This window comes from Lampris incognitus, chromosome 2, assembly GCF_029633865.1.
Source record: "Lampris incognitus isolate fLamInc1 chromosome 2, fLamInc1.hap2, whole genome shotgun sequence".
Lineage (NCBI taxonomy): Eukaryota > Metazoa > Chordata > Actinopteri > Lampriformes > Lampridae > Lampris > Lampris incognitus.
In genome coordinates this window covers 135,585,112-135,612,218 of record NC_079212.1, presented here as the reverse complement: position 1 = coordinate 135,612,218, position 27,107 = coordinate 135,585,112, and the positions used below count along the sequence as shown (strand labels likewise).

Sequence of the window (27,107 nt, the reverse complement as noted above, 5' to 3'; positions counted from 1 at the left end):
TGCCGAAGCTGCTAAAAGAATGGAGAGAAACGACGAGAATGACGTGAGACAAGAACCTAAGCAGTACAAGTCAGTCAGGAAGCATGCTGAGTTTTGCTTTTTTAAGGACCAGATGAAGTGTTTGGCATTTTTTGGTAATGGTAATTAACTGTACTTTTGGAGTAGAAAGAAATCTGAGAGAATTTGCATATATATAGATGCAACAAGGACATTGCAGAAGGTGTGCAGCAGCTGGTGAGAGAGGCTTTTAGTTCCTCTCAGAAACCTGTGAAATAACTAGTTTATTTGAGAAGCCGTGAGGGGTTTTTTGTTGTTGTTTTTAGACATTTTGATTCATCCGCCATTCCAGTGGGTGGCGGTAATACATCAAATTGTTGTTTGCCAACCGCCAATAAACTCCAAAAAAAGGGGGTGGAAAAAGAAGAAGAAGTAGAAGAAGAAGACGAAGAAGAAGAAGATCCAGTCTCGTAACAATCCAATGGGGAGGAGGGTTACTTTGGGGTTTTAGTTATGTGAGTTCTTTTTTTTTCTTCTTCAGTCGTCGCCATTTTGAGTACGGCCAGCCAAGGAGGAGGCAGCGGATTGCTATTAGAGCGCATATATTCTATAAATCTGGTAATTGGTACGCGACATTTTACGTTTTGTTTCACTGCTACATAACACATTCATTACATGGTGTCACGAAATCGCGGTAACTAATAAAACGAATCCTGGCTTGCTAATTTTAGTCCGCTTTACTTGACTTAGCTCGAGTTGTGTAGTTAAATGTAGCCATACTGTTCTCTTAAGCGTTTACTAAAGACTTGCAAAGCTTTAACAGAAAAGGTACATTAGTTACAACCGAATTGATCTTTTTTTATCAACGTCAAACATATAGCGCTAACACTAATGCGTACGTTAACTATCGTGTCCATTGTTCAGAGGCCTGCTGTAATCTAGCAAAGGTGCGTGTGTTTCCGACATCTTGCTTTTAAGTCCAAGTACAACGTACCAGTGTTGTGGTAAGAGATTGCATTTGGTGTAATTCACAAATTTGACTTGAATCTGCATTTTATTTTGACTCTGTGCTATGACTTCTAATTACCGTTATACTTCCATTCTGGTATAGTTGTCTTGTTTTTGTTCTGTGCTTATATTGGGAATTTTACAAGGTGACCATTTTCTTATTTAATTCTATCAAAGCTTTGATGATCTTCATTTCAAAAAAATATTTTTTTTCTTCTGGTTAAAATTGAAATGTGGCTGGTTTCTCCCCTGTGCTCTCAACGTGCCATGGGAGCCCCCACTTACAGTAAACTAGAGAGATGTTTCACGTCTACACTGTGTGCACAATTATTAGGCAGTGAGTATTTTGACCATATCATCATTTTTATGCATATTTTCCAACTTCAAGCTGTACAAACTTGAGTGCTTATTGGATTTGAGCATATCAGATGATGTGTATTTGTGTAATGAGGGAGGGTGTGGCCTAAGGAGATCAACACCCTATATCACGGTGTGCATAATTATTAGGCAGATTCTTGGCTGGATCAGTAATGGGCACAAAGCTCCACTTCCCGATTCAGACGCCAGCAAGGTGAAGGTGGGGTTCTGGTATGGGCTGGTATCATTAAAGATGAGCTAGTTGGACCTTTTCGGTTTGAATATGGACTTAAAATCAACCCCCAGAACTACTGCCAGTTTTTAGAGGACACTTTCTTCAAGCAGTGGTACAGAAAAAAGCCTGTATCTTTCAAGAAGACCATGATTGTTATGCAGGACAATGCTCCATCACATGCATCAAAGTACTCCACTGCATGGCTTGCCAGTAAAGAGGCCTTAAAGATGACAGGAAAATGACATGGCCCCCTTCCTCACCTGACTTAAACCCTATTGAGAACTTGTGGGCTCTTCTTAAACGGGAGATTTACCATGAAGGAAAACAGTACACCTCTCTGACCAGTGTCTGGGAGGCTGTGGTGGCTGCTGCACAAAAAGTTGATTGTCAACAGATAAGGAAATTGACAGACTCCATGGATGGAAGGCTTGTGACGGTTATTGAAGAGAAGGGTGGCTATATTGGTCACTGATTATTTTATTTTTTTTGTGGAAATGTTTATTTGTAAATTTTAAGTTGTTTGTTCATTATTTTCACTTTAACAGATGAAAATAAACTAGTGAGATGGGAAAATATTCGTTTTTCATTTAGTTGCCTAATAATTCTGCTCACCAATATTTGCCAAATAATTGTGCACACTGAGATATATTCTCTTAAGAAAGACAAAACCTGAATTTTACTTTCTTAAATATTCAGGTTTGAGCTTTATTAACATTTTGGATTGAGCGAGAGCGCTGTAGTTAAAAAATAAAATCAATCGTCAAAAATACAACTTGCCTAATAATTGTGCACACAGTGTAGTGTCGTGAACACGACTATTGGCAGTTCTGAATTGGAAACTCAGAAGTATAGAATGTGGATTTTATGTTATAAACTGCGTCAATATTGGAGCCCTCTGTTGGCCCCATATTCTGTTTTTATTCAAGTTATGTCTTCTACAGGGTCCTATGTTAAGAGCATGTCATATCAAGTTCTGGTATTTATCTCATGATAGTCTTTTCATCTTCGTTGAAATTGCAGACTGTTTAGTATTTATGCACCTATGCCTGTCCTTTCAATAACCATTCTCAGTTTTCGGGGAGTATTTTGTTTTGATCAATTTATAGGTCTAAAACCAGCATCATGGCCCTTTTGGGGGATCCCTGGATATGGATAGCTAGCAAGAACCATTCCTTGAAGATTTTTTTTCCTCAGCTCTTGTAATCGGCAGCTGAAATTACTAGAAGCCCGAATTTTTACCCAGTTTTTCTTTCGACTTCAACCAATGCCACCAAGTTTGCAACATCCCCTCTTGCCTCAATCGCCAAGAGGACACTGAAGATTTTTCTCCACCCAACAGTCTGTTTGTCTTTTTTTTCCCCTTACCACTTCCAGTATTCTTGGATCCCATTCAGAGAAGAGTTTTTTTTTTCCTTCCCTGGCTGTTTTGTTCCACACATTTATTTCTCCTATTAGTTCTGGCCATTAATAAAAAATAATAAAAAATGAAGGCCCCAAAGGACACTGTTGCACCACCCTTCGGTAATGTTTAGCAGTCTAATGGAGATAAGTGTCTCGGAGGGTCTCAGAGAAGAGATGTGTCTCTGGCCCACCCATCCCCTTTCCCTCTTTTCTCATGGATCAAGTGTTCCTTCAGGACATTTCTCCACGGGCTCACCCTATCAGAAGTGCACCCAGAAGGGAGAGATCTTCTCAGCTACCTCAGGTACTCCACGCATGGTTTATGTTTTCTACTTAGCCAATTCAAGCAGCCATGCCAGAGATGTAAACCATATGTAATCATGCTGTCAGAGAGAGTCCTGTTGGCCCTGAAGAAGACCACCCCTTACCCAAAAGATCACAACCACATCACCTCTGACTCTCAGGAAGTGGACCAGCGTAAACATGAGTAAACATGGAGTTGACTGCTACTTCTACTACTACTCCACCTGCGCCAAAGTACATAAATCCTGCATTTAAACCAAACATACAATGTCATTTGTAGTGCTAGTATGAGTAGTGAACATAAAATTATGCTTTTACTGTTTCTGTAGGGAGACAGCTGTCCATTCAGACACTGTGAGGCAGCAATGGGCAATGAGACAGTCTGTAGCCTCTGGCAGGAGGGGCGCTGCCACCGCACAGTCTGCAAATTCCGCCACATGGAAATCAAGGTAAACGAGCTTACATGCAGAAGAATGTCCACTTCAATGTCCACTTCAAGAGAGCCAATTAAATGGGATAGTTTGGCATGCTAGAATTCACTGGGATATATTTATTTAAACAGTTCATGTTGAAAAATGTCTTTATGGCATGCTCAATAGTCCAGGTGAGAAAATCAAAGAAGGTTGAATCAGTTCATCTGGATACAACATTTATTTACAGATATGTTTCATTACTCAGTCAGCTTAGACCCCTTCAGTCTAAACTGACTGCAGGTATCCCCACCCTTATAAACAACACAGTTGCATAAAGACCGAAACCAACGACCAGTTTCATATGCAAATATGGGCATGAACATTAACTAGAGTTTTAATGGCCATGTGTACTATTCACAGGGGATTTAGGAATGTTTGCAATCACAGCATTGTAAGATGGTGACGGTTGTGCTTTCTAAGGGTGATAAGTTGATGAGGTCGTCCTGTAATTTCATACAGACTACCTCAACTACTGCTTCATCAACAGGAATGCACGTGAAGAGAGACTTAACATCATAGAGACCATTGTTTCATTCCCCTCCATAATGATGTCCCTCACCTTATCCACAAAATCCATAGTGTTCTGAATTTGATGTTAATTACTGCCTTCCAGCGGGTTAAGAATAGATGCCAGAAACTTAAGAAATGTCATATGTCACTGAGTTAATCATACAAACAATCAGCTGTAATCGCATATCCTCCTTACTTTCCCTCCAGTTGAGGGAAAGTAATTATGACCTGAGAGGAATATGTACACTACCGTTCAAAAGTTTGGGATCACCCAAACAATTTTGTTTTTTCCATGAAAAGTCACACTTATTCACCACCATATGTTGTGAAATGAATAGAAAATAGAGTCAAGACATTGACAAGGTTAGAAATAATGATTTGTATTTGAAATAAGATTTTTTTTACATCAAACTTTGCTTTCGTCAAAGAATCCTCCATTTGCAGCAATTACAGCATTGCAGACCTTTGGCATTCTAGCTGTTAATTTGTTGAGGTAATCTGGAGAAATTGCACCCCACGCTTCCAGAAGCAGCTCCCACAAGTTGGATTGGTTGGATGGGCACTTCTTGCGTACCATACGGTCAAGCTGCTCCCACAACAGCTCAATGGGGTTCAGATCTGGTGACTGCGCTGGCCACTCCATTACCGATAGAATACCAGCTGCCTGCTTCTGCTCTAAATAGGTCTTGCACAATTTGGAGGTGTGTTTAGGGTCATTGTCCTGTTGTATGATGAAATTGGCTCCAATCAAGCGCTGTCCACTGGGTATGGCATGGCGTTGCAAAATGGAGTGATAGCCTTCCTTATTCAGAATCCCTTTTACCCTGTACAAATCTCCCACCTTACCAGCACCAAAGCAACCCCAGACCATCACATTACCTCCACCATGCTTAACAGATGGCGTCAGGCATTCTTCCAGCATCTTTTCATTTGTTCTGCGTCTCACAAACGTTCTTCTTTGTGATCCAAACACCTCAAACTTGGATTCATCCGTCCACAACACTTTTTTCCAGTCTTCCTCTGTCCAATGTCTGTGTTCTTTTGCCCATCTTAATCTTTTTCTTTTATTGGTCAGTCTCAGATATGGCTTTTTCTTTGCCACTCTGCCCTGAAGCCCAGAATCCCGCAGCCGCCTCTTCACTGTAGATGTTGACACTGGTGTTTTGCGGGTACTATTTAATGAAGATGCCAGTTGGGGACCTGTGAGGCGTCTGTTTCTCAAACTAGAGACTCTAATGTACTTATCTTCTTGCTCAGTTGTGCAACGCGGCCTCCCACTTTTTCTACTCTGGTTAGAGCCTGTTTGTGCTGTCCTCTGAAGGGAGTAGTACACACCGGTGTAGGAAATCTTCAATTTCTTAGCAATTTCTCGCATGGAATAGCCTTCATTTCTAAGAACAAGAATAGACTGTCGAGTTTCAGATGAAAGTTCTCTTTTTCTGGCCATTTTGAGCGTTTAATTGACCCCACAAATGTGATGCTCCAGAAACTCAATCTGCTCAAAGGAGGGTCAGTTTTGTAGCTTCTGTAACGAGCTAAACTGTTTTCAGATGTGTGAACATGATTGCACAAGGGTTTTCTAATCATCAATTAGCCTTCTGAGCCAATGAGCAAACACATTGTACCATTAGAACACTGGAGTGATGGTTGCTTGTATGGGCCTCTATACACCTATGTAGATATTGCACCAAAAACCAGACATTTGCAGCTAGAATAGTCATTTACCACATTAGCAATGTATAGAGTGTATTTCTTTAAAGTTAAGACTAGTTTAAAGTTATCTTCATTGAACAGTACAGTGCTTTTCCTTCAAAAATATGGACATTTCAATGTGATCCCAAACTTTTGAACGGTAGTGTACATTTAAACAAAACCTAGTAAGGACAAATGCAAAATATCATTGTGTCACAACCAAAGGAGTCAAGATATGGAACAATTGCAGTGATGAAATGAAAACATATGAATCAATAATCAAATTTAAAAGACTCTTTAAAAATAATATTCTGAACAGATATGGGATGGAGCTGTGACATCTTGTTTGAGTTGTTCTTGAGTTGTTTTAATGTTTGCTCTGCACTTGCTTTGTTCTTGTTCTGTTTAATGAATTATCTTTGTTTGATTTACTATACATCATGGTCACTGGTGGTATATGATTGAGTTTTCATTTAAATCACACAGTTCACTGTTTAACTATTAAAATAGGAAAAGGGGGTAGGACTAGAAAAGTTTTTTAACTTCTGCCTACTCCTTTTCGAATTGCTGAGATTTGAAACAAATGTTTGATGATGATATCATTTGCTTGTTTTGATTTTTTTTCTCATTTGTTCTCTTTTATTATATATTTTCATTTTATTCTTTAACGTTCGATATAAACACATACTTACTTACTTACTTACTTACTTATACTTATATATCTTAGGTAAACCATACAGACTAGGTGTAGCTGTCTCTGTGTATAATTTATGGTACAAAATTCTTTCAACAGCATTATCTTTTTCTAACATCATGGGCCCATGTCGCTAAGTAACATAACTTTCTGATGATGGTCTGTCTGGTTTAATGTAACAGTGCATCTGCCTTTGTCTGCCGGAAGGATGTTGATGTTATTGTCCTTACTGAGAGTTGTGAAAGCTTTCTTCTCATCTGTACTGATGTTGGATGACGGTGCCTTCACATTGCTGAGGCAGGCTGAAACTTTCGTCCGCAGGGCCTAAGAGTATATCTGTCGCAATCTTACAGTGCTGTGATTGCAACCATTCCCAAATCCTCTGTGAATAGTACATATTGCCATTGAAACTAGCTAATGCTTACAGCAATTTGCATATGAAACCGATCGTTTTCGGTCATTATGCCATTGTATTGTTTATAAGGGTGAGGATACCTGCAGCCAGTTGAGACTGAAGAGGTCCCTTAGATGAATAAATAAATGGACTGCATTTATATAGCGCTTTGATGAATAAAGCATGCATAATGACATGTCCAGTCAATAATTTAACCAGCTCATTACTGAATTGCTTATGCTAACTAAATATTAAGGTGTGTGTGGCTAGCTAACACTGTTTTATTCAACCTGAAGTCAGTTTGCTAAAGTAAGGTCACTAGGAGGTCATCTAATTAAGAAAATGATTTACTGTGATTCAGTACTTTTCACATTAAAATTACTTTACCAATGATGGCCTGATGAAACTTAAAATTGCTAATGTTTCAGGTCCGCGGTGGTGTAGCGGTCTAAGCATCGGCTTTGTGTCGATGCAGTTGCCCACTGGGGACTGGTGTTCGTGCCCCGGTCTCGTCAGATCCGACTATGGCCGGACTCGATGAAGCAGCAATCATTGGCAACGCTGTCTTCGGGAGGGGGGCGGAGTCGGCTTGTGTTCGTCACGTGAATGCATCTCTGTGTGTGTCGGAAAAAACAGTGGTTCGGCCTGGAGTCGCCTTTTCACGAAAGTGGGGAGGCGTCTCCTTCGAGACTGCCGGCCGGAGAGATGCAGTTGGCGAACGCATGCAGTACGGGGGTGGGTGTTTGAATTAAAATAGGGATGGATTGGCCACTAAATTGGGAGAAAAAAGGGAAAAATCAGAAATAAATTTATTAAAAAAAAATGCTAATGTTTCAAAATTTTGTAGTCTTTATTGCAGCTGCTTAGTACACAAATGAGTGTGTAAGAGCCGACACATTTTCGTTTGAGGATGCATATGCATAGGGACATACCACTTGTGTGCACCCCTGCTTATGATATACTGTATGGTTTGAAGTCCATTTGGTTGTCTGTCCTTTCTGTAAGTGGAACCAACTAATGGTTTTTGCAGATAATGCTTCACATGTTGTATCATGTTGTCTACCTCTTCCACCCAAACAGAAAAACAGGAAGGAGATACCATGTTATTGGGAGAACCAGCCAGCTGGTTGTCAGAAGCCCCACTGTGTTTTCTACCATGAGAAACCCCGCTACATTGATGGCATCTATGTGCCGCCCAGTAAAGGTGACCAGCCTCTCTTTAAACAGACAGCTCTACACATTTAAAAAAGAGAGCTTAGGACATTGTAATATCATGTGTGTTTGTGCGTGGGGGTATTCGTTTTGTGAAACCGTAGTTCCTAATTTATTTAATCTCAGGTATCACCAAACATGAGGACACACCCCATGAAGAGCCAGCCCCTCCTCTAACTACACCTCATCCTGCTGCAACCAATCCCCAGCTTAGAGGGGTCATCAAAGCAGAAACCCAGGAAACTGTACCGAGTCCCACCCATCCACCAGTGGTAATCAACCCGGCAGATGATGACGAGGATGAAGATGGTATGTTTTCACACTAGTTTGTTGAAAAGACTAGAACCTGATATTTCTATAACTTTCAGGGTGTTTTTACATGCAACTCTTAAGGTCAAACCAGTGTCCCCAAATTTGTTGCATTTATTAAGTTATTATAAGTGAATAGTTGTTATGGGTATTACTGTGTGTAGAAACTTTAATGAAATATTAACAAGACACCCAGTTGTCACTTCTGTTGTCACCACTGATTGAATCCATTTTCCCTTTAAATTATTGGATTGCTGACTCAAAGCAACCTGCTGTGAACATATTTTTAATTTTCTTCATTTGATCTGGGCTTGATTGAAATTTCTTTCACACCAGAAATTGTTTGTACTTAAGTTATAGTTGAAAATGAAGTGAGGCCCCAAACATTTTCCAAACTTCATGGACTAGTTTGGCAGTGTCAGATTGCTGGGGGTGTGCATACTTGTAATGAAGAACCAAACTTAACAAATGATATACGTGTGAGAGCCATTTATTTGATATCCGTGTATCATTCGATCATTTCATATCCGATTTAGAATCCAAAATCAGAAAACCAATAGTTCAAGTTCACTTTATCATATACATATAAAACGTATCGTATACCTTCAAATGTAATGAAATGCATGTGCCCTGGCTCTCTGTGTTTAAAACTATATTTAAGGAAATGAATATTAGTAAAAACAATTAACAACAAATCAGAAATCCCACAAAATAATAAATCAATATAAGTTATGTAAGGAGCCTACTGTAGCGACCCATTTATTTCATTCTTCATTCCCCAAGTTATTCAGTCATTCCACTGTGTCTGGTGGCTACTGAACTTGAAGGAGTTTTAAACAGCAGTAAAGTGAGCCTCTGGGTGTAAAACAAATCAAGCCAGCTGCCATCTGAATTTCTTGGCCAAAGTAGTGTAATTGCAGCAAGGACGGCTTCTGAGCGAAGCAAAGGTCCTGAAAGATACATATACGCATTTTCTTTGTGTTCTTTCTGTGTATTTTATGAACACAATGTGGACATCTGTTCACATTGTTCTTTTTCCACGTTTGATCTTTTGTAAGTTTTATTTTCCCAATAGCTTATCAGATAACGCCTAGTGATTGCTGTTCCAGATATCCTCTATAACAGTATAGAAGTGGAGTCATCCCACTGTACCTGTTTGTGGAAATTGTAAAATGAAATAACCTCTTGGCTCTGTAGGAAGTCTGGAGTGTTTGTTTCATCTATTTTTGGGCTTTCATGAAACATTTTTGCATTTTTCGAGACGCTTCCAATACACTACACTTTATGGTGTCTTATTAAACTGTGATCAAATCTTACAAGAAAACAAAGCCAGTCCATTTATACGTTTGGCGTACCATCATCTTTGTCAGTCATTTGATTGGATAGAGGACATTAATATATTGTGGTTGGATGATGGATAGTAGCAGCGTTTCGGCAGACATTGGAGGGAGCCCTGGCTGATAGTTGAGTAATGTGCGTTGCAATAATCAGGTCGAGAATACATAAAAGCATGTACAGCTTTTTATAGATGAGCAATTGATAAAAATGACCTAATTTTAGAGATAACCTTGAGCTGAAGAAAAGCTGACTGGATAACAGGTTTGATTTGATTATCAAACAGGTTACTAGGGGTGGGAATCTGTAGGCACCTCACAATTCCGATTCAGAGGGCTACGATGCGATTATAAAATGATTATTACATTTTTGACTTTTCTCACTGTGTGACTACTTGCTACTTTTAAAACATAGCATATTTGCAATGATTCATAATTTAAATAAACAGATGAATTTGCTTCCATTATCTTTTATTAATACAGTAACAAATAGAAGAGATGTGTCAACTGAAAGGTGACGTATTCCAGCATTGCAACGAACCAACAAGAAAAGAAACCTGTAGCAGAATTCTTGTTGTAAATTAACATGGGCTTCAGCAAGACTTCAGCTATCACATGATAACATAAAAAGCTGCCTAAACCCTGCCTAAAGCCTAAACCGAAATCCTCCTCTTATGGGCAATGAGCACAGAATCCCTCAGACAAAAAAACAAATTTTTTTTTTTGCTGTATATTAAAGTCAAAAACAGCTTTCATATAAAAACAACATAGAATTCTGTACCAGCTCTCATACAAAACTAACGCTTTCTGTGGAATATGTGGCAAAACAATAAATAATGAAGGAAATACCAATAATAGGCCACAGTAAAATCATGGAAGTGCAACATAGCAAATGCACTTAGCTGGGGAATGCTGGAATGTCTAAGTTTTTGTGTAAGAACAAGAGTTGGTCTACATGCTCAGGTGTAAGTATGCTCTGCTGTGCAGTAACTATATCCCCTGCACGTGAGACACAAGCTGCCAGTCATCGGTAATAAAGTGTGCAGCTATGGTTCTGTAGCAATGGATGTCCATGCATCACATGTTATTGCTATCCTACCCGCTTTCCTCGATGATTCCATGACTTTAATTTTGGTTTCATTGTAGAGTGTGGGTATCGCTGTGTCAGTGAAAAAAAACGTCGAGATGGGATGTTATATCTTGGCTCCAAAGTGTGCAGCGTAGCGCGAAAGCCCTGGTTCTCAGTGACTGAGTAGGGGCACAAATCGTTGGCAATAAAAGTTGCGATCGACTTTGTGATTCGCTTCTCCCTTTCCGAGTTCGATGGAAGCTTTGATATCACTGGTTCAATTGTTCAGTGGTTGGCTGCAACTACCCCCGGCTGTTTTTCCTCCAACTCTGGGTGGAAACATGAAATGTGGTTTCTCATGTTTGTTGTGTTCCCAAAATATTTTATTTTACTTAGACACAACTTGCAGGACATGTGGTTCTTGTCCAGGTCCCTTTTCCCTTCAACTTAATAGAAGCCAAAATGCTGGCATATGCTGGCTTTTAAGCCAAAGGGTGCCGGTTGGATTGTATTGTATCCAACCTTGGTTGCTCGTGCTGAGCCATCCTCACCAAAACTGAAGAAGTAGCCTAGCTTAGAACATAAACATGATACACATGTCTTACGTCTGTTACGTTTCACCATACAGTTGGTTCAGCGGCAGCCATAAGGAGCATACAGCCCAGTCAAGAATTTTTAAATTTCCGATTGTTGAGTTTTCTGCATCAACACATAATAATCTTTTATGAGAGAATCTCGATGCATCCAAGAATCGATTTCCGCCCCATCCCTAGAGGTTAGCATTGAATATTACCCCTAGGTTCCTTGCAGCCTGCTTAAGACTATTTGACAGACCACCAAGATTGGCACCAAAAGGGCGGATGGAATTTGGGGGAACAGAATGACCTCAAAATTTTGGGACATCCAATGTTTAATATCAGAGGGGCAAGTTGTGAGATTTGCTAGGCTGCTAGGATCTGTGGGTTTTATTGGCATGTATAACAGTGTTGTTGGCATAAAAATGGTAAAACACATTTTGGTTTTGAATAAGCTTGCCAAGAGGCAGCATGTATATAGAAAACAGAAGGGGGACCAAGAACCTAGCCTTGAGGGACACGGCAACTCAACTGAGCCATCAAGGAAGTAGTGACCCAGAACAACAGAAAAAGTTCTGTTGGAGCGGTATGATTGTAATAAACTAAGAGCCGAGACCTTGATGCATATCCAAGTCTCCAAGTGATGTAAGAGGATACTGTGATCGACTGTAAAAGTCACTTCTGGCTACAGTCAGCAGTAGGTCATTAGTACCCTTAACTAGAGCTGTCTAGGTACTATAAAGCGCTCTAAAACCAGACTGCCCATCCATCCATTATCCAGACCTCTTATTCTGTTCTCAGGGTCGCGGGGATGCTGGAGCCTATCCCAGCAGTCATTGGGCCGCAGGCGTGGGGACACCCTGGACAGGCTGCCAGGCCATCACAGGCCCACTTATTACATAAGAGAAGTCCATTAAACTGGGGATTTGCATTGTAACCAGCTTATGCTAACAGTCTAAACGGCACATGTTAAAATTAGTGTCGCTTATTAGCAAAGACCACGGATTAACATCAACATTTTGTTTCGTGCTAGGTATAATTCACAATTACCGTGTAACAAAGTAAACATTTTACTTACAGATGAATAATCTCCAAGGCTCTGCATGTAAGGAAATATATTGTGTTTAAAAGTAGATGGTGACACAAAGTAATTGTGTCAGGTGGGGAGTGTGATGCATTTTTTCTTAAATAGTAATTTTGTGTTAATAGTTCTGGTATTATACTGCCACCTGCAGGCGATTTGTGGTGCTGTTGTACACATTAGTGCAATTTTAAATGGGTACAGTGGTATGACTCCGCTTTAATACTGTTAGAGGACAACGGGAAAAGCAATCCCTAGGAATTACATAATGGCAAAATAAAACTTAGAAGTTAGAGAGAAACTTAGAGAAAGAACAATGCGAACCAATGTAAGCATTGTGTTCATAAAAGAGCACAGAAAATTAAAGAAAATGTGTATTAAATATCTTTCAGGACCTTCACCATGCTCAGAAGCTGTCCTTGCTGTAATTACAGTACTTTTGCAAAGAAATTCAGATGACGGCTGGCTTGACCACAGTTTCACTCGGCAGCTCACGTTACTGTGGTTTATATCTTAAAGTTCAGTAGCTACCAGAGTGAAATGACTGAATGAATAACTAGGGGCAGCTGCTCACATCTGTCCAGTCACGTGAAAAAAGTCAATAACTTCCTGGTCACAACAAATCGGAATTGTTAAATGACAAAATCGAAGACAACAAATATCCCATTTTCTCATGTTCTATTTTTAACCTCAGACAAAATCAATACAACGAAAAACAGCCCGCTATTGCTTTTCTGATTTTGGATTTGGAAACTAACAATAAAATAGAAGGTCATTATTAGTTTTCTGATTTTAAATCAGATATGAAATGATCAAATGATACACAGATAATTTGACTTTAAGGTATTGATTTTTATGTTTTAACTTTTGTCCCTGTGAGACAAAGTTCACTTCATTGGAACATTTATATATTTCCAGATCAGTTCTCAGAAGAGGGAGAAGATGGCAAGATGGGTCTAGATGGAGCCAGGCTGACCTCTCCTAGGAAAGTGACAGGAAGTCCTAAACGAGGTTAGAGGCACTTTTGTGTCATCTCAAATAAGCCTTGCTTCTGAATTACATCTAAAGTATTACTCAGTAGAGTTCCACTTTACATGTTCATTTCTTTGCTGTTCTTCAGAATGATGAAAAAAATGCAAACAACGGTATATCATTGGAGTTTATTGCCCAGCTTTAAATTTTGGGTTGTACAAGATTAAATTGACAATCCCTGTAACTTGTTTACTTTCTAATGTACATGAATGTAAATTGCTGTGGTTTTCCAACAAGAAGTGGTAATGTGGTTTTTATGATTGAGGCATTTGTTACTTGGGTGGCTAGCCGAAGTGATAGGCATGAAAAACCCTGTATAATGTTTGATCTTTTTGACAGATGATTCACTGAACTTTGGAGTCAGTACCCTTGAGGAGATCCGGCTAAGGAAGGCCTTGAAGGCTAGCATGAAGAGAGCAGGTTATCCTGTTCAGAGTTCTGATGCTCCTCTCCTAAAGAACAACAAAGCTAACAGAGAAAAAGAGAACATTGGCTCCTTTCCTCAGCCAGTAATCTCCCAAGCCAGAGATGGTAAAAGTATTTTCTGTTGGAATTTTTCTTCATTGCATGAATTGGGCACATAACACTATTCATTCCTTTGAGATTCAGTTTAATTGAGATACTAAGTTTAGCTTTTATGACAGTTTGCTCTTGCTTGAAGTAGGTGGCTAATGTGCCCTTATTTACAAAAAACTTGGCATTGTTAATGACTTGTAGTCAATCTGTTTGTCTGCCTAGACTCAGTTAACTCTGATGAAAACGGGAGGCCCAAAGGCAGTGTGGCTGAAAGGCTTGGAAAGATGTTAAAAAACGGTAAATCTTCAGTCTAAAAGTTCCTTAACGCTAGAATGACCAAGGCAGTCATTTTGACAGTTTTGGATTTTCAAAGTTTAATAACTTTGCAGGGGGGGGGGGGGGTACAGACCTGCCGCTCCGTGAATGCTCTTAAAATGGCATATATTTGCATTAAAATTAGTTTAAGATGAATTGCAAAAAAAAGTTATAAGATCTACCTAAAACGACCATGAGCGGTCAAAATAATGGCTCGTCATTTGCGTGTGATTATGCGCGTCATGTCACTATTTATGACGTGTGTTGGTTGCATCATTTCCTTCGAAGTTCATTGCTCTGTCCTAGAAACACACTAGCATTCTTCAGTGCAGCGTAATAGTCGAAACTTGATTTTTGATTATTGCCAACATGTCTGGTTACAGATACCGTTTCAGACACACCATGACTACCACCGAGGTGTTGCAGTATTTACAGGTGTAGGACAGCAGCGATTTTAAATTTTTTGAAAAATAGTATTTAAGTTGTTAAACTTTTAATTTTGGTGTCATTCATTTCTTAACAGACATACTAACCTATGCAATGCATTAATATCTCAATTGGGTATGTATCTTGACAGAATATAGAGTTTAAAAACCTTGGAGGTCAAAATGACCGCCCAGTCGTTCTAGTAGTTTTTAAGTTCGGGTCATTGTTTGGGACTGTTTCAGTATTTATTTTCAGTTCTTTCTTACACTTAGCGTTTTATAGGCCTTGTTACGTTTGTTAGATTAGCGATATGTGTTTTCCGTTTTTTTTTTTTTAGGTAATCTTTTCATTTTTAAAATTTTGCTATTCGTTCGACCATGTCTCTGAAGTTTAAATTGTTTAAAAATAGTATTATAGCTGTTAAAATTTTAATTTTGGTGTCTGTCGTTTCCTAACAGACATACTAACATATTGGGTATTTATCTTGACAGGATATAGAGTTTAAAAACCAGCTGTCATTTTGACTGCCCATGGTTGTTTTAGGTAGGCGTGAAATCCCAGTCGTTCTGGTGTTAAAAGTTCAATCTGAAATGTCAAAGCCGCCTCTAAGTAAATGAGCCACACTTGCATTTTGCTTAGATTTTTCTGTTTTTGGGCTGATGTCTGGGCATGTATGTATGTGTGTATCCCCCCCCCCCCTCCAATTGTACCCGTCCAAACAATACACTCTTTCAAGCCGTCCCGGTCAATGCTCCACCCCCTTTGCCGAGCCATGGAGGGCTGCAGACTACCACATGCCTCCTCCGATACATGTGGAGTCACCAGCCGCTTCATTTTCACCTGACAGTGAGGAGTTTCGCCAGGGGGACGTAGCACATGGGAGGATCACGCTATTCCCCCCAGTTCCCCCTCCCCCCTGAACAGGCGCTCCGACCAACCAGAAGAGGCACTAGTGCAGCAAACGGGACACATACCCGCATCCGGCTTCCCACCTGCAGACACAGCCAGTTTTGTCTATAGGGACAGCTGACCAAGCCGGTGGTAACAGGGATTTGAACTGGCGATACCCGTGTTGGTAGGCAACGGAATAGACCGCTATGCTACCCGGACGCCCCCGTGTATGTGTTTTTGAGTCGAAAAGGGAGAGGGGAGGGGTTGTGAGAATTTGACAGTACCAGAGAATGATGAGCTCTGACCAAACTCCAAACAAAACATCTATGCATAGGGTAGTAACCAAGTGGAACTCATTTGCCTAGAGACTGCTGTTTGACACGATGACAGATTCTACCTTTAATATTTATTACAATGCGCTAAGGAAATGAAGTCAGTGAGTGATGAATTTTCCTTTTACTTGTAGATGTCCAAACTGGATGCGACCCTCAACTCAGACGTAGTCTGGCTGAGCGTCTTGGTGGAATTTTGGATGAGGAAGACTCAAGAGTGACCCCTCAAAAAGGTGAGTGATTAAACATCACAGAACTCCACTCAGTGGTGACTTTGATGTTGAGTTGTTGATCATAATAAGGTTTAGTTGTCTACTCACTTAATTTTACCAAACTAGAGCCAGGATATGGCATGGTTATTCCAGTTAGTAGATTTCAGGTGTCGTTACACATGGGACATATTTCTTTGATTGTTAACAGAAAAGTTATGACTCTTTATTAAACAATATCTTAAAGTGCGACAAGTTGCTGCACAATAAAATGTTCATTTTATATCGCAATATCAGTTTTCCTCAATAGATGGTCCCTCACTTGGCAAATATTTTTGATATTTCTTTTAGAACAGGAATAGGCTATCATGTCCGATGCAGTACAGCGAGTATGTGGGTTCTCCAGCCAACTGAACACTACACCAAGGGATTTGACTGATATACACCTTCAACCAAAGAGGACAGATTAATCAGTGAAATGGCTGGATGTAAAACCTGCGTACTCATTGTAGGGCTGTGCGATGACCAAAATTTCATATCCCGATTTAGGTCATTTCATATCCAAATAAAGAAAAAGCCAGCCAATAAGATAAATGTAATTCGCGCAAAAGATGGACAGACTCCAACTGATGAGATATTGCCGTGAAGAGTGCGATTTACAGCACCATGAAATAAACAAATAATATGAAATACTTTTTTTTTATATCATCACACGATATACACTACCGTTCAAAAGTTTGGGATCACCCAAACAATTTCATGTTTTCCATGAAAAGTCACACTTATTCACCACCATATGTTGTGAAATGAATAGAAAATAGAGTCAAGACATTGACAAGGTTAGAAATAATGATTTGTATTTGAAATAAGATTTTTTTTACATCAAACTTTGCTTTCGTCAAAGAATCCTCCATTTGCAGCAATTACAGCATTGCAGACCTTTGGCATTCTAGCTGTTAATTTGTTGAGGCAATCTGGAGAAATTGCACCCCACGCTTCCAGAAGCAGCTCCCACAAGTTGGATTGGTTGGATGGGCACTTCTTTGAGCAGATTGAGTTTCTGGAGCATCACATTTGTGGGGTCAATTAAACGCTCAAAATGGCCAGAAAAAGAGAACTTTCATCTGAAACTCGACAGTCTATTCTTGTTCTTAGAAATGAAGGCTATTCCATGCGAGAAATTGCTAAGAAATTGAAGATTTCCTACACCGGTGTGTACTACTCCCTTCAGAGGACAGCACAAACAGGCTCTAACAGGTACTATTTAATGAAGATGCCAGTTGGGGACCTGTGAGGCGTCTGTTTCTCAAACTAGAGACTCTAATGTACTTATCTTCTTGCTCAGTTGTGCAACGCGGCCTCCCACTTCTTTTTCTACTCTGGTTAGAGCCTGTTTGTGCTGTCCTCTGAAGGGAGTAGTACACACCGGTGTAGGAAATCTTCAATTTCTTAGCAATTTCTCGCATGGAATAGCCTTCATTTCTAAGAACAAGAATAGACTGTCGAGTTTCAGATGAAAGTTCTCTTTTTCTGGCCATTTTGAGCGTTTAATTGACCCCACAAATGTGATGCTCCAGAAACTCAATCTGCTCAAAGAAGTGCCCATCCAACCAATCCAACTTGTGGGAGCTGCTTCTGGAAGCGTGGGGTGCAATTTCTCCAGATTACCTCAACAAATTAACAGCTAGAATGCCAAAGGTCTGCAATGCTGTAATTGCTGCAAATGGAGGATTCTTTGACGAAAGCAAAGTTTGATGTAAAAAAAATCTTATTTCAAATACAAATCATTATTTCTAACCTTGTCAATGTCTTGACTCTATTTTCTATTCATTTCACAACATATGGTGGTGAATAAGTGTGACTTTTCATGGAAAACACAAAATTGTTTGGGTGATCCCAAACTTTTGAACGGTAGTGTATATTGTCATATCGCACAGCCCTAGAACTCCATGGCACATGGTTTTCTACACCTGTTTTAGAACAAACTCATTAAGATTAATTTTCAATCTGACTACAGTACTGATCCTTAACAGTCATTGCTATTTCACTTACTGTAATTCAGGATGAGATCATAATGTAGCTCAGGCAGAAGGGGTTGACTGCTGGCATTAAAGACCGTTTAGAAGAGAGAATGATACTTGAAATGACCAGACTTGGTGTAAAGAGTGGACAGACCTGCTGCTAACAAAGCAGTAATCAGGTCTACACCCTTCTAATTGGATCATATTATTATTTTACTAATTGCAAAACAAGGATTTGGAAACACTTTTGATTACAACCTGGATGACAGACAATTACAATGTGAAATGTTTGCCTAAGTGATAGACCAATTTATTGCGTAACCTGAATATTGAGAGAAGTTGTGGTTTTGTATGAGAAAGTCGGGAGTTGCAGAGAAGTATGTAGGAGTGGTGCAGGATATGTATGAGGGAAGTGTGACAATGGTGAGGTGTGCGGTTGGAAAAACAGATGGGTTCAAGGTGGAGGTGGGATTACATCAAGGATCGGCTCGGAGCCCTTTCTTGTTTGCAGTGTTGATGGACAGGTTGATGGACGAGATCAGACAGGAGTCTCCGTGGACTATGATGTTTGCGGAATGACATTGTGATCTGTAGCGAGAGTAGGTTGCAGGTTGAGACGAGCCTGAAGAGGAATGAAAGTCAGTAGGAGGAAGACAATACATATGTGTGAGTAAGAGGGAGGACAGTGGAATGGTGAGGATGCAAGGAGTAGAGGTGATGAAGGCATAGGAGTTTAAATACTTGGGGTCAACTGATGTGGAGCTGGAGGTGGCAGAGTTGAAGATGCTAAGATTTTCATTGGGAGTGTCGAAGAAGGACAGGATTAGGAATGAGTATATTAGAGGGACAGCTCAGGTTGGACGGTTTGGAGACAAAGCAAGAGAGGCAAAATTGAGATGGGTTGGACATGTGTGGAGGAGAGATGCTGGGTATATTGGGAGAAGGATGCTGAATATGGAGCTACCAGGGAAGAGGAAAAGAGGAAGGCCAAAGAAGAGGTTTATGGATGTGAGAGAGGACATGCATGTGGCTGGTGTGACAGGAAGATGCAGAGGACAGGAAGAGATGGAAACTGATGATCCGCTGTGGTGACCCCTAACGGGAGCAGCCAAAAGTAATAGTAGTTAATGTTGGCACATTATCCAAGGACTGGCTTGAGACTGAAGTGGCAAGCCATCTCCATCCTGCCACATACACATCTATAACAGCAACACTAAACAGCGAAACTATGCTTATCAGGCTCCCACAGCCCTTGGCAAAAGAAATGACAGCAATTTAAAAGAGTAATTAAACCTAGACCATTTTAGTGAGTGTGCTGAAGTCTACAGGTTAAAAAGTATGTAATGTATTGAAAACTTGCCAGGCTGTTCTTGGTACTCGTTATATAAGCATAGCAGAAAAAAACAGCTGCAGGCAATAACATTATTAATGGGTCTGTTGGATGTATGTATATATGTATGTCAAAGAACCAGCATTAAAAGTAGGCTACCATTGACCATTGTTGTCTGTCAATGTTTATAGATGAGCTATTTCAATTATTTTTCAGTTATTGTATTAGCTATTTAAACCAAGCATTGCAGCAAATTGAGCCAGTTTAAAGGCTTCTTGGATTTTTGTAACACTCATTCACTTATTTAGAAAGGTCAGGGAAAAAGTTGAAAAGACCAAGCTGTTCACTCTGAAGTAAGAAACTGCAATTAAGGAATTTTGTTCCTAAATCCTTAGTTTTTGCCAAATCATAATTTAATGCCAAATTGTGCAGACTTAATTTCCCAGTTGAAAATGTTTGCAAAATCCGAAACCCATTTTTTTAAGCTGTATATGCATTCACCATTATTGCAAGTCATGGGTATTACATTCTCATTTTCTGACGATATTGTGCTGTCCTGGGGCTCATTGTTACTTCTCTTGGTAAAAATATGGCTAATAGGCAACCTTTTGTCCTTTTTTTTTCCAGCTTTAAAGCCTGTCAGAGATAGACTTGGTTTGTCAACCGAGTCTGTTGCTCCAACGCAATCAGGTATAAATCCGAGTGAAAGGTTACACCTTCCTTATGGTTGTCCAAAATTTAGTACATCGAGGATGCAAAAAAAGAATGTAATGATGGTTGTTATCCCTCCTCCAGCCCCCTCAATACCCGACACCGTTGAAGAGATTAAAAAGGCTCCTGAGCATCTCCACATCAAAACCCTGGAAGAGATTAGACAGGAAAAGGCAGCAAAGACTGAGAAACAGAAAGACAGCTCTTCTGTTCCAGCTCCAGTTTCCACAACCACCGAAACGGTCACCTCTAAACCCACCAAGGGGGCCAAGAGAACTATCACTGTCAAAACTACTTCCATTTCCCAAGTCAAGACTTTCTCTGAGATTCTCCATGAAAAAAAGAAGCAGCAGCAAGATCAACAGATTGCAAATAAAAACCCAGGCAAAGATCAGAACCCTGCAGATGCCACAGTGCCGAGCCGAGTGATTCCGCCTGAGACTGAAGTGCGGGTTAAGACACTGGAAGAGATCCTAAGAGAGAAGGCAGCCAGGAGTCAAGCTCTGCAGCCCCAGGAAACAAACGATGTGAAGAGCTCTGTCAGCGAAGACATGCTGTCTAAGAAGCCCAGGCTGCTACGCGTCAATAAAGCTGCTTCTGTTGGTGAGACAGCTCTTCCACTGATTGGTTCATGTAATGCTAGGCAATATGGCTGAAAATGTTTTAATTAAAACATTCACATCAGACAACCATTTTTATCACAGTATTAACAAAAGTACAATTTCTGTTAAATTTAAAGGGTTATCTTGACCTGAATGAAAGATGAGTAGCCAACAAGGTTAAATGTGCCATGACACAATTTTTTAATTCCCAGACCATTGTTCTTAATTGCAATTTTCACAAGTGGACACAGAAAACAGCTTAGTCAATCACAAGACAGAATTTAAATGGTCCTTCCATTTTTTAAATGCAAGACTTAAAGAAATGAGAATATTAAAGATGAGTAAAACGTGTTTGAATATATCTAGCAGCAGCATCTTTTGGTAAATACAACTTTGTATAAAAACTAATCACAAAATGGTAAAAAAAAAAATTTTTTTAACTTTAATCAGTAGGTATCAAATCCTTTTTCAGTCCTACTTAATATTGGAAAAGTAGACATGTCAAAGGACTTCATGCCATGGAAGCTTTATTTTTATTTTCTCTATTGGGAAGTAACTGTTTTGCTAAATTTTTTAAATGATATAGTACCTTGTAAAAGTATTCAACCTCCCTGACGGTCATCACTAATTTCTAGATTATAGAAGATACTCACACATCTGTTCCTGAACAATATTATTTTCGTGAACCCATAAGCTCTAACAGCATGATCCCAAAGCCAAAATAAGTTGTTTTGCTGACTTTCTTTAAATAAATAAAAAACTAAAAAATAGCGTTTGCGTTAAGTATTTAACCCCCACATATCAATATTTGGTGAACCAGTGGTAGAGGGATACCTGGAAAAACCTTTGTATTGGCCACACTACCCTGGCTAGGCTACTTGGAACTTAGCAGATAGCTACATAATCGGCTACGTACAGCACAAAAACTACGTAATCAGCAGTCCCATTTTCATTTATCTGCACGTTAAATAACACAACTCATTTTAAATAACCTGTTTATTTTGAGAAATAGAACATTTATTAATGATAATTATCCTTTCATTGTTATGCACTAAATCCGTATGTTCATGTAGACATCCCATATAATGATGTAGTATACTTGACAAGATTGTTGTAAATATGATAGGCTCCAACATCCCGTGACCCCAATTGGGATAAGCGGTTTGGATAATGGAATGGGGAAAAAATTGGATTGAATTTCAATATTCATTTTTGATTGTTATTACCATACCATGTTCTGTATTTTCTAAAATAATGAATTTCATTTAAACATACAGTCAGCATCACAACACAGAAGACGGAAGATGTGACAGACATGCCAGTTGACACTCCCACATGTGCTGAGGTATGATCTGACATGGACATTCTAATGAGAGCTCTTAATTTCTGCGATAAATGATAATAAATCCCCTTTCCCCCCTTTGCTTGCCTTTTAGGATAGTCCTGCCTCCAACAATGGCATCAAGGTCAAGACTTTTGAGGAGATAATGCGTGAGAAACGGCTCCGCAAGCAGGAAATGGAAGAGCAGGCCTCCTCTACCAGCCAGTCTCAAGTTTCTGCTGAATTAGAGCCTTCTCTGAAACAGCCGGCTAGTTCTGCCCTCAGGAGGAAGGTTCCTGTCAGAGCCAGAGTGTCACCACCAGCTATCAGCCCAGCCTCTGATGTCACAACTCTGACTCAAGAGACCCCTGCTGACAAACAAATAAGCCTCAAACCTAAGGCTGTCTCACCTTTACACAACACTGCTAATACCATTACAGCCTCATACACCACCTCGACCCAGAAGCAGGCATCTCTACTACAACAGACAGAGGTACAAACCCCCTCACAGAGCCGCATCAGCTCCATTGTATCCCCAGGCAAGAGGAAGAGGAGCTCCCCAAACACACCAGCCAAGCAGACAAAAATAATTGCTCCAAGCTCCTCTGAAGAAGAACATCCTGCTGACAAGACACAAAATAATTCTCTGAAAAAATGCCCTGGGCAAACAACAGAACCCAAAGGTACCTTCTTTTATCCTTACATGGTTGATGTATATTTAATTTAGCAGTAATTCATTGTTTTACATTTGTGATACCATATAATCAAACCATTTTTAATAGTTAATCTTTCACCATTGTCACACTTGTCCCTTAAATATACTTTCATTTTTTGCTTGCTTTCCAGTGAGACCTAGATTGAATGTGAAGCCCTCTGTTATAAAGCCAGCAATGCAAGTGAAGCCAGGTCAGAAAACTAAGACAGAAGAGCGATCTGCTGTTGCTGCAGTGAAACCTTTAAACAGTGCCTCCACAGTGCTGGATGAACCACTGCAGAAGATGCCCTGCGGACAGAGTGGGGTAGGTTTGAAAACCATCCACATTTTTTGCAAATAGCAGTAAAATTATGTAAAGTTTGAAAAGGGGGAGATTATCTCTTGTGAAATTCAAACCATCTGCTGCTATTAATTACCTTCACTGGTATTTTATTTTATGGTCAGATATCCTCCAGTGTAGAGGACCAACTTATCCTCACAGTTCCCAGCAGTCCTACAGCTAGCACCCTGACAGAGGAGCTCCAGACAGTCCCTGTTTTCCAGCAGAGCCCTGTCCAAACACTGCCTGCCATCACTACCACTCCTGCTGCAGCCAGGGAGACTTCCATTATCCCTCAAAGGTAAATGTCAACTATTTGGATTCTTATCTTGCTAATAACTTTCATTGGAGGGTAATAACCTGTTTCCCTTTCCCTTTAGTCCCATATTGAAGACTCCCACCCAGGGCAAGTCACGGAGGCCTAGCTTGGCCACATCTCGTGGACCTTTTTCCACCTGTTCTGCTACCTCCTCTGCTTCGGCTGTGGATGACTTTGATGAACTGATGAATGAATTCACAGATGACCATTTGGAGGAAGACGTAGACCCTGGCATGGGAGAAGATGACCTGCTGCAGGAGTTGTCAGAGATGATTGACAGCTAATGGACCCGACAAGCAGATAATTTATTTTCTTATTTTGTCATGAAATGCAGTAACCTCCCTAAAAACTGTTATTAAATAATGGCTGTCATCCACTGACCACTGGTCGCTACGGAGGATTTTATTGCATTTATTAAAGGAGCCCCTTTTCTTTATCTGTCAAATAAGGATTCACAAAAACTACAAACCTTGGTTGCAAAGTTTTATGTTTATAAGGTTGTCTTAGTATTTAGATTGTCTTCTCTTTTAAACAATCCAGTTGTTTTTGTTAATTTCTTCCCACAACTTGATGAGCCAAGAAATGCCCTACATTGTGTAGGTTTTAATGTTTGCAATTTTATGGCCTTTTATTTCTCAGAATATAAATTGGCTATAATTTGTCTTGGGGATATTGTAAAGAATAATCTCAGGTAAATTTCGAGACAGGACTCTTGGGAGTCCCTCTGTATTGCCTACTTACATCGCCCAGCAATACTTAACTGTTACTGAGAGAAGTCAAATCTGTATACTGTGTATGCAACATGAGTAAATTGATAAAGGAATTGTTGAACAAACAGGTCTAGCAAGCACTTACACCAGCTTGATCCCCAACCTCCTTATGTCTCTTAATTTTACATCCGACTAGACCTGCTAACTATTGGGAAATTAGTGCAATGTTGTTTTTTGCCCTTTTTCCAAGAGTATGAAAAAAGAAATTCAAGACTTTTTGGTAACCCACAGAGAATTAAAAGTCAAACTGGGTAGAAAAGAATACTGACTATGTAATGTGACACGGTTTCATTTTTATTTCCTTTTCTATGCTCGTTTGATAATGTATACTCATTCTGCATAACCTGCCTACTCCTTTGATTTATCTAAATTGGTCTTAAAATATTAATGATTGGGGTTCCCCGGTGGCTCACCTGGTATAGTGCATACTACATAAGTCTGAGTCCTTAACGCAGTTTGAATCTGGCCCGGGACCTTTGCTGCATGTCATCCCCTCTCCTTCCTTTAACCATTGCTATCAAATAAAGGTGGAAAATGGTTAAAAAAAAATATCTTAAAATGTTCATGTTTGACTTAGGCAAAGTTTTTACAACTTGTAAATCACTGCATTTTGGGATACTTTTTGTAAATATGGGTCTCAGTCTGACAATATGAAACGACTCAGGGACTGTTTCTGTCGTTTGATTTCTTTGTTCTGGTCATGTGCAACTCCTTTCATTTCATTTCAGTGGTTTGTTTTATTGCATATGTAAGACCTCTGTCATGTGTCTCTGAGTTCACATTATCTGATAGCTGCCAGTCTGTTATGACAAATCTTCAACTTGTTGGTTGATGTTTATACATGTTTTGCACCTATTCCAACCCTTTCCACGATGCTACTCTCAATATTGACTTGTAAGTTGCAAAATGTCAATAAAAATACTTTGATTTATAGTTTTCTAATTGCCTTATTGCCAAGTATAGTTCAACCTGTCCTTGCTGAATGTCCTCGCTGACCCTGGTATGGTTAGATTTGCTGGGGCATTGATAGTTGAAAACCTCACTTTGAGGTTTTTGCCCCCAATGAAAACATTAATTTTATTGAACAAGATGCGATTTAATATTTTACTGTATAGTTGGGGGTTTATAAGAAGTGATTGCCTGGGTCACCGACACCAACCACATGAGAATAATGCAGGACAACCGCCTACCAAAAGAGGTTTTCTACGGGAGCTGTGCCAGGGAAAAAGGAAGCAGGGAGGCCAGAAGCTATGCTTCAAAGATGTGCTCAAGCGCCACATGAAGATCTGCAGCATAGATGACTCCAACTGGGAGACAGTGGCCATGGACAGACAGAGATGGCGCTCCACAGTAAGGCAATCGAGAACAGCTGTTGAACAAAAGAGACAAGAAGCCTACGATAAGGCCAACCACGCAAGACATAACAGACCCAACTCGAACAACATTTATTTGTCTGTGACAAATGTGGATGATGTTGTCGCTCTAATGCGGGCCTAATGGCCCACAGGCGTGCTTGCCGAGCTTAAACTGCATCACAGTCATCATCATTTCGATGGACTGCCGAAGAAGAAGAACATTCTTTACATTGTTGTGTCACCAAACAAAGGCAACACGTTGATAGTCATCCATCCATCCATTATCTGAACCGCTTATCCTGCTCTCAGGGTCATGGGGATAATGGAGCCTATTTCCAGCCGTCATTGGGCAGCAGGCGGGGAGACACCCTGGACAGGCCGCCAGGCCATCACAGGGCCCACACACACAGAAAGACACACACACACATTCATACCTAGGGTCAATTTAGTATGGCTGATTCACCTGACCTACATGTCTTCGGACTGTGGGAGGAAACCGGAGCCCCCGGAGGAACCCACGCAGACACGGGGAGAACATGCAAACTCCACACAGAGGACGACCCACCAAGTTTGGACTACCCCGGGGCTCAAAACCAGGACCTTCTTGCTGTGAGGCAACCGTGCTAACCACTGTGCCACCATGCTGCCCGTTGATAATCAGAACTTCGAATATTAGCTCAATACCTTTGGACCGCTGTACTTGGCGTTTGCCTCTTGTTACATTTAGACAGATTACTCATCTAAATATTAAACTAAAGACTTGGAAAGCTTTAACAGCAAACTATGTTATTTACTACTCATCTGATTTGGTTCAATCAACATCACAGAAATAGCGCAAATATTACTACTCAGTTATGTCCATTGTTCAGAGGCCTGTTATTAGAAAGTAGTAGGGTGCGAGTTTCACACATCTGGCTTTTAAATCCAAGTTCAATGTAACAACACTGTCTTAGCAGGTTTAATTTGGTGTAATTCACAAATTCGACATTTCATTTTGGCTTTCTGTGTTATGACTTCTAATTCCTCTAACACTTGTATTCTGGTATGGTTGTCTTGTTTTTGATCTGTAATTATTATAAAGGGAATTTAATAACTTGACCATTCTCATTTAATTCTGTCAAAGCTCTTGCTCCTGTGATGACTGATATTTGACAAAACTATACATATATATTTTTTCCTCCTGGTTAAAATGGAAATGTGGCTGGTTTCTCCCCTGTGCCCTCAAAGTGCTATGGGAGCCCCCACTTACAGTAAAGTAGAGAGATGTTTCAGGTTGAGC

General features: G+C 40.0%; 1 protein-coding gene across 3 annotated transcripts; it reads left to right on the top strand.

The window, feature by feature from the left end:
• The first annotated feature begins 562 nt into the window (after positions 1-562).
• On the top strand, positions 563-25,387 carry zc3h11a (zinc finger CCCH-type containing 11A). 3 transcript variants are annotated; one of them, XM_056275137.1, is made up of 18 exons: positions 565-622; positions 922-1,001; positions 3,234-3,302; positions 3,389-3,535; positions 3,631-3,750; positions 8,145-8,268; positions 8,403-8,585; positions 13,563-13,655; positions 14,016-14,207; positions 14,415-14,489; positions 16,291-16,389; positions 20,344-20,406; positions 20,512-21,030; positions 22,307-22,374; positions 22,466-23,033; positions 23,197-23,369; positions 23,510-23,685; positions 23,765-25,387. In XM_056275137.1, the coding sequence occupies exons 4-18, from the start codon at positions 3,482-3,484 to the stop codon at positions 23,985-23,987; spliced, it is 2,730 nt and encodes a 909-aa protein (XP_056131112.1). In that variant the 5' UTR covers positions 565-622; positions 922-1,001; positions 3,234-3,302; positions 3,389-3,481; the 3' UTR covers positions 23,988-25,387. The 3 variants fall into 3 exon arrangements, with proteins under 3 accessions (XP_056131111.1, XP_056131112.1, XP_056131113.1); XM_056275136.1 differs by lacking the exon at positions 922-1,001 and having other exon boundaries at positions 563-615; XM_056275138.1 differs by lacking the exons at positions 565-622; positions 14,415-14,489 and having other exon boundaries at positions 634-3,302.
• Positions 25,388-27,107: the final 1,720 nt, after the last annotated feature.

Coding starts and splice junctions, on each gene's coding strand:
- zc3h11a (XM_056275136.1), top strand. CDS start 3,482: ATGAGTAAACATGGAGTTGACTGCTACTTCTACTACTACTCCACCTGC. Junction 3,536..3,630: donor ACTACTCCACCTGCGCCAAA/GTACATAAATCC, acceptor CTGTTTCTGTAG/GGAGACAGCTGTCCATTCAG. Junction 13,656..14,015: donor GACAGGAAGTCCTAAACGAG/GTTAGAGGCACT, acceptor TCTTTTTGACAG/ATGATTCACTGAACTTTGGA.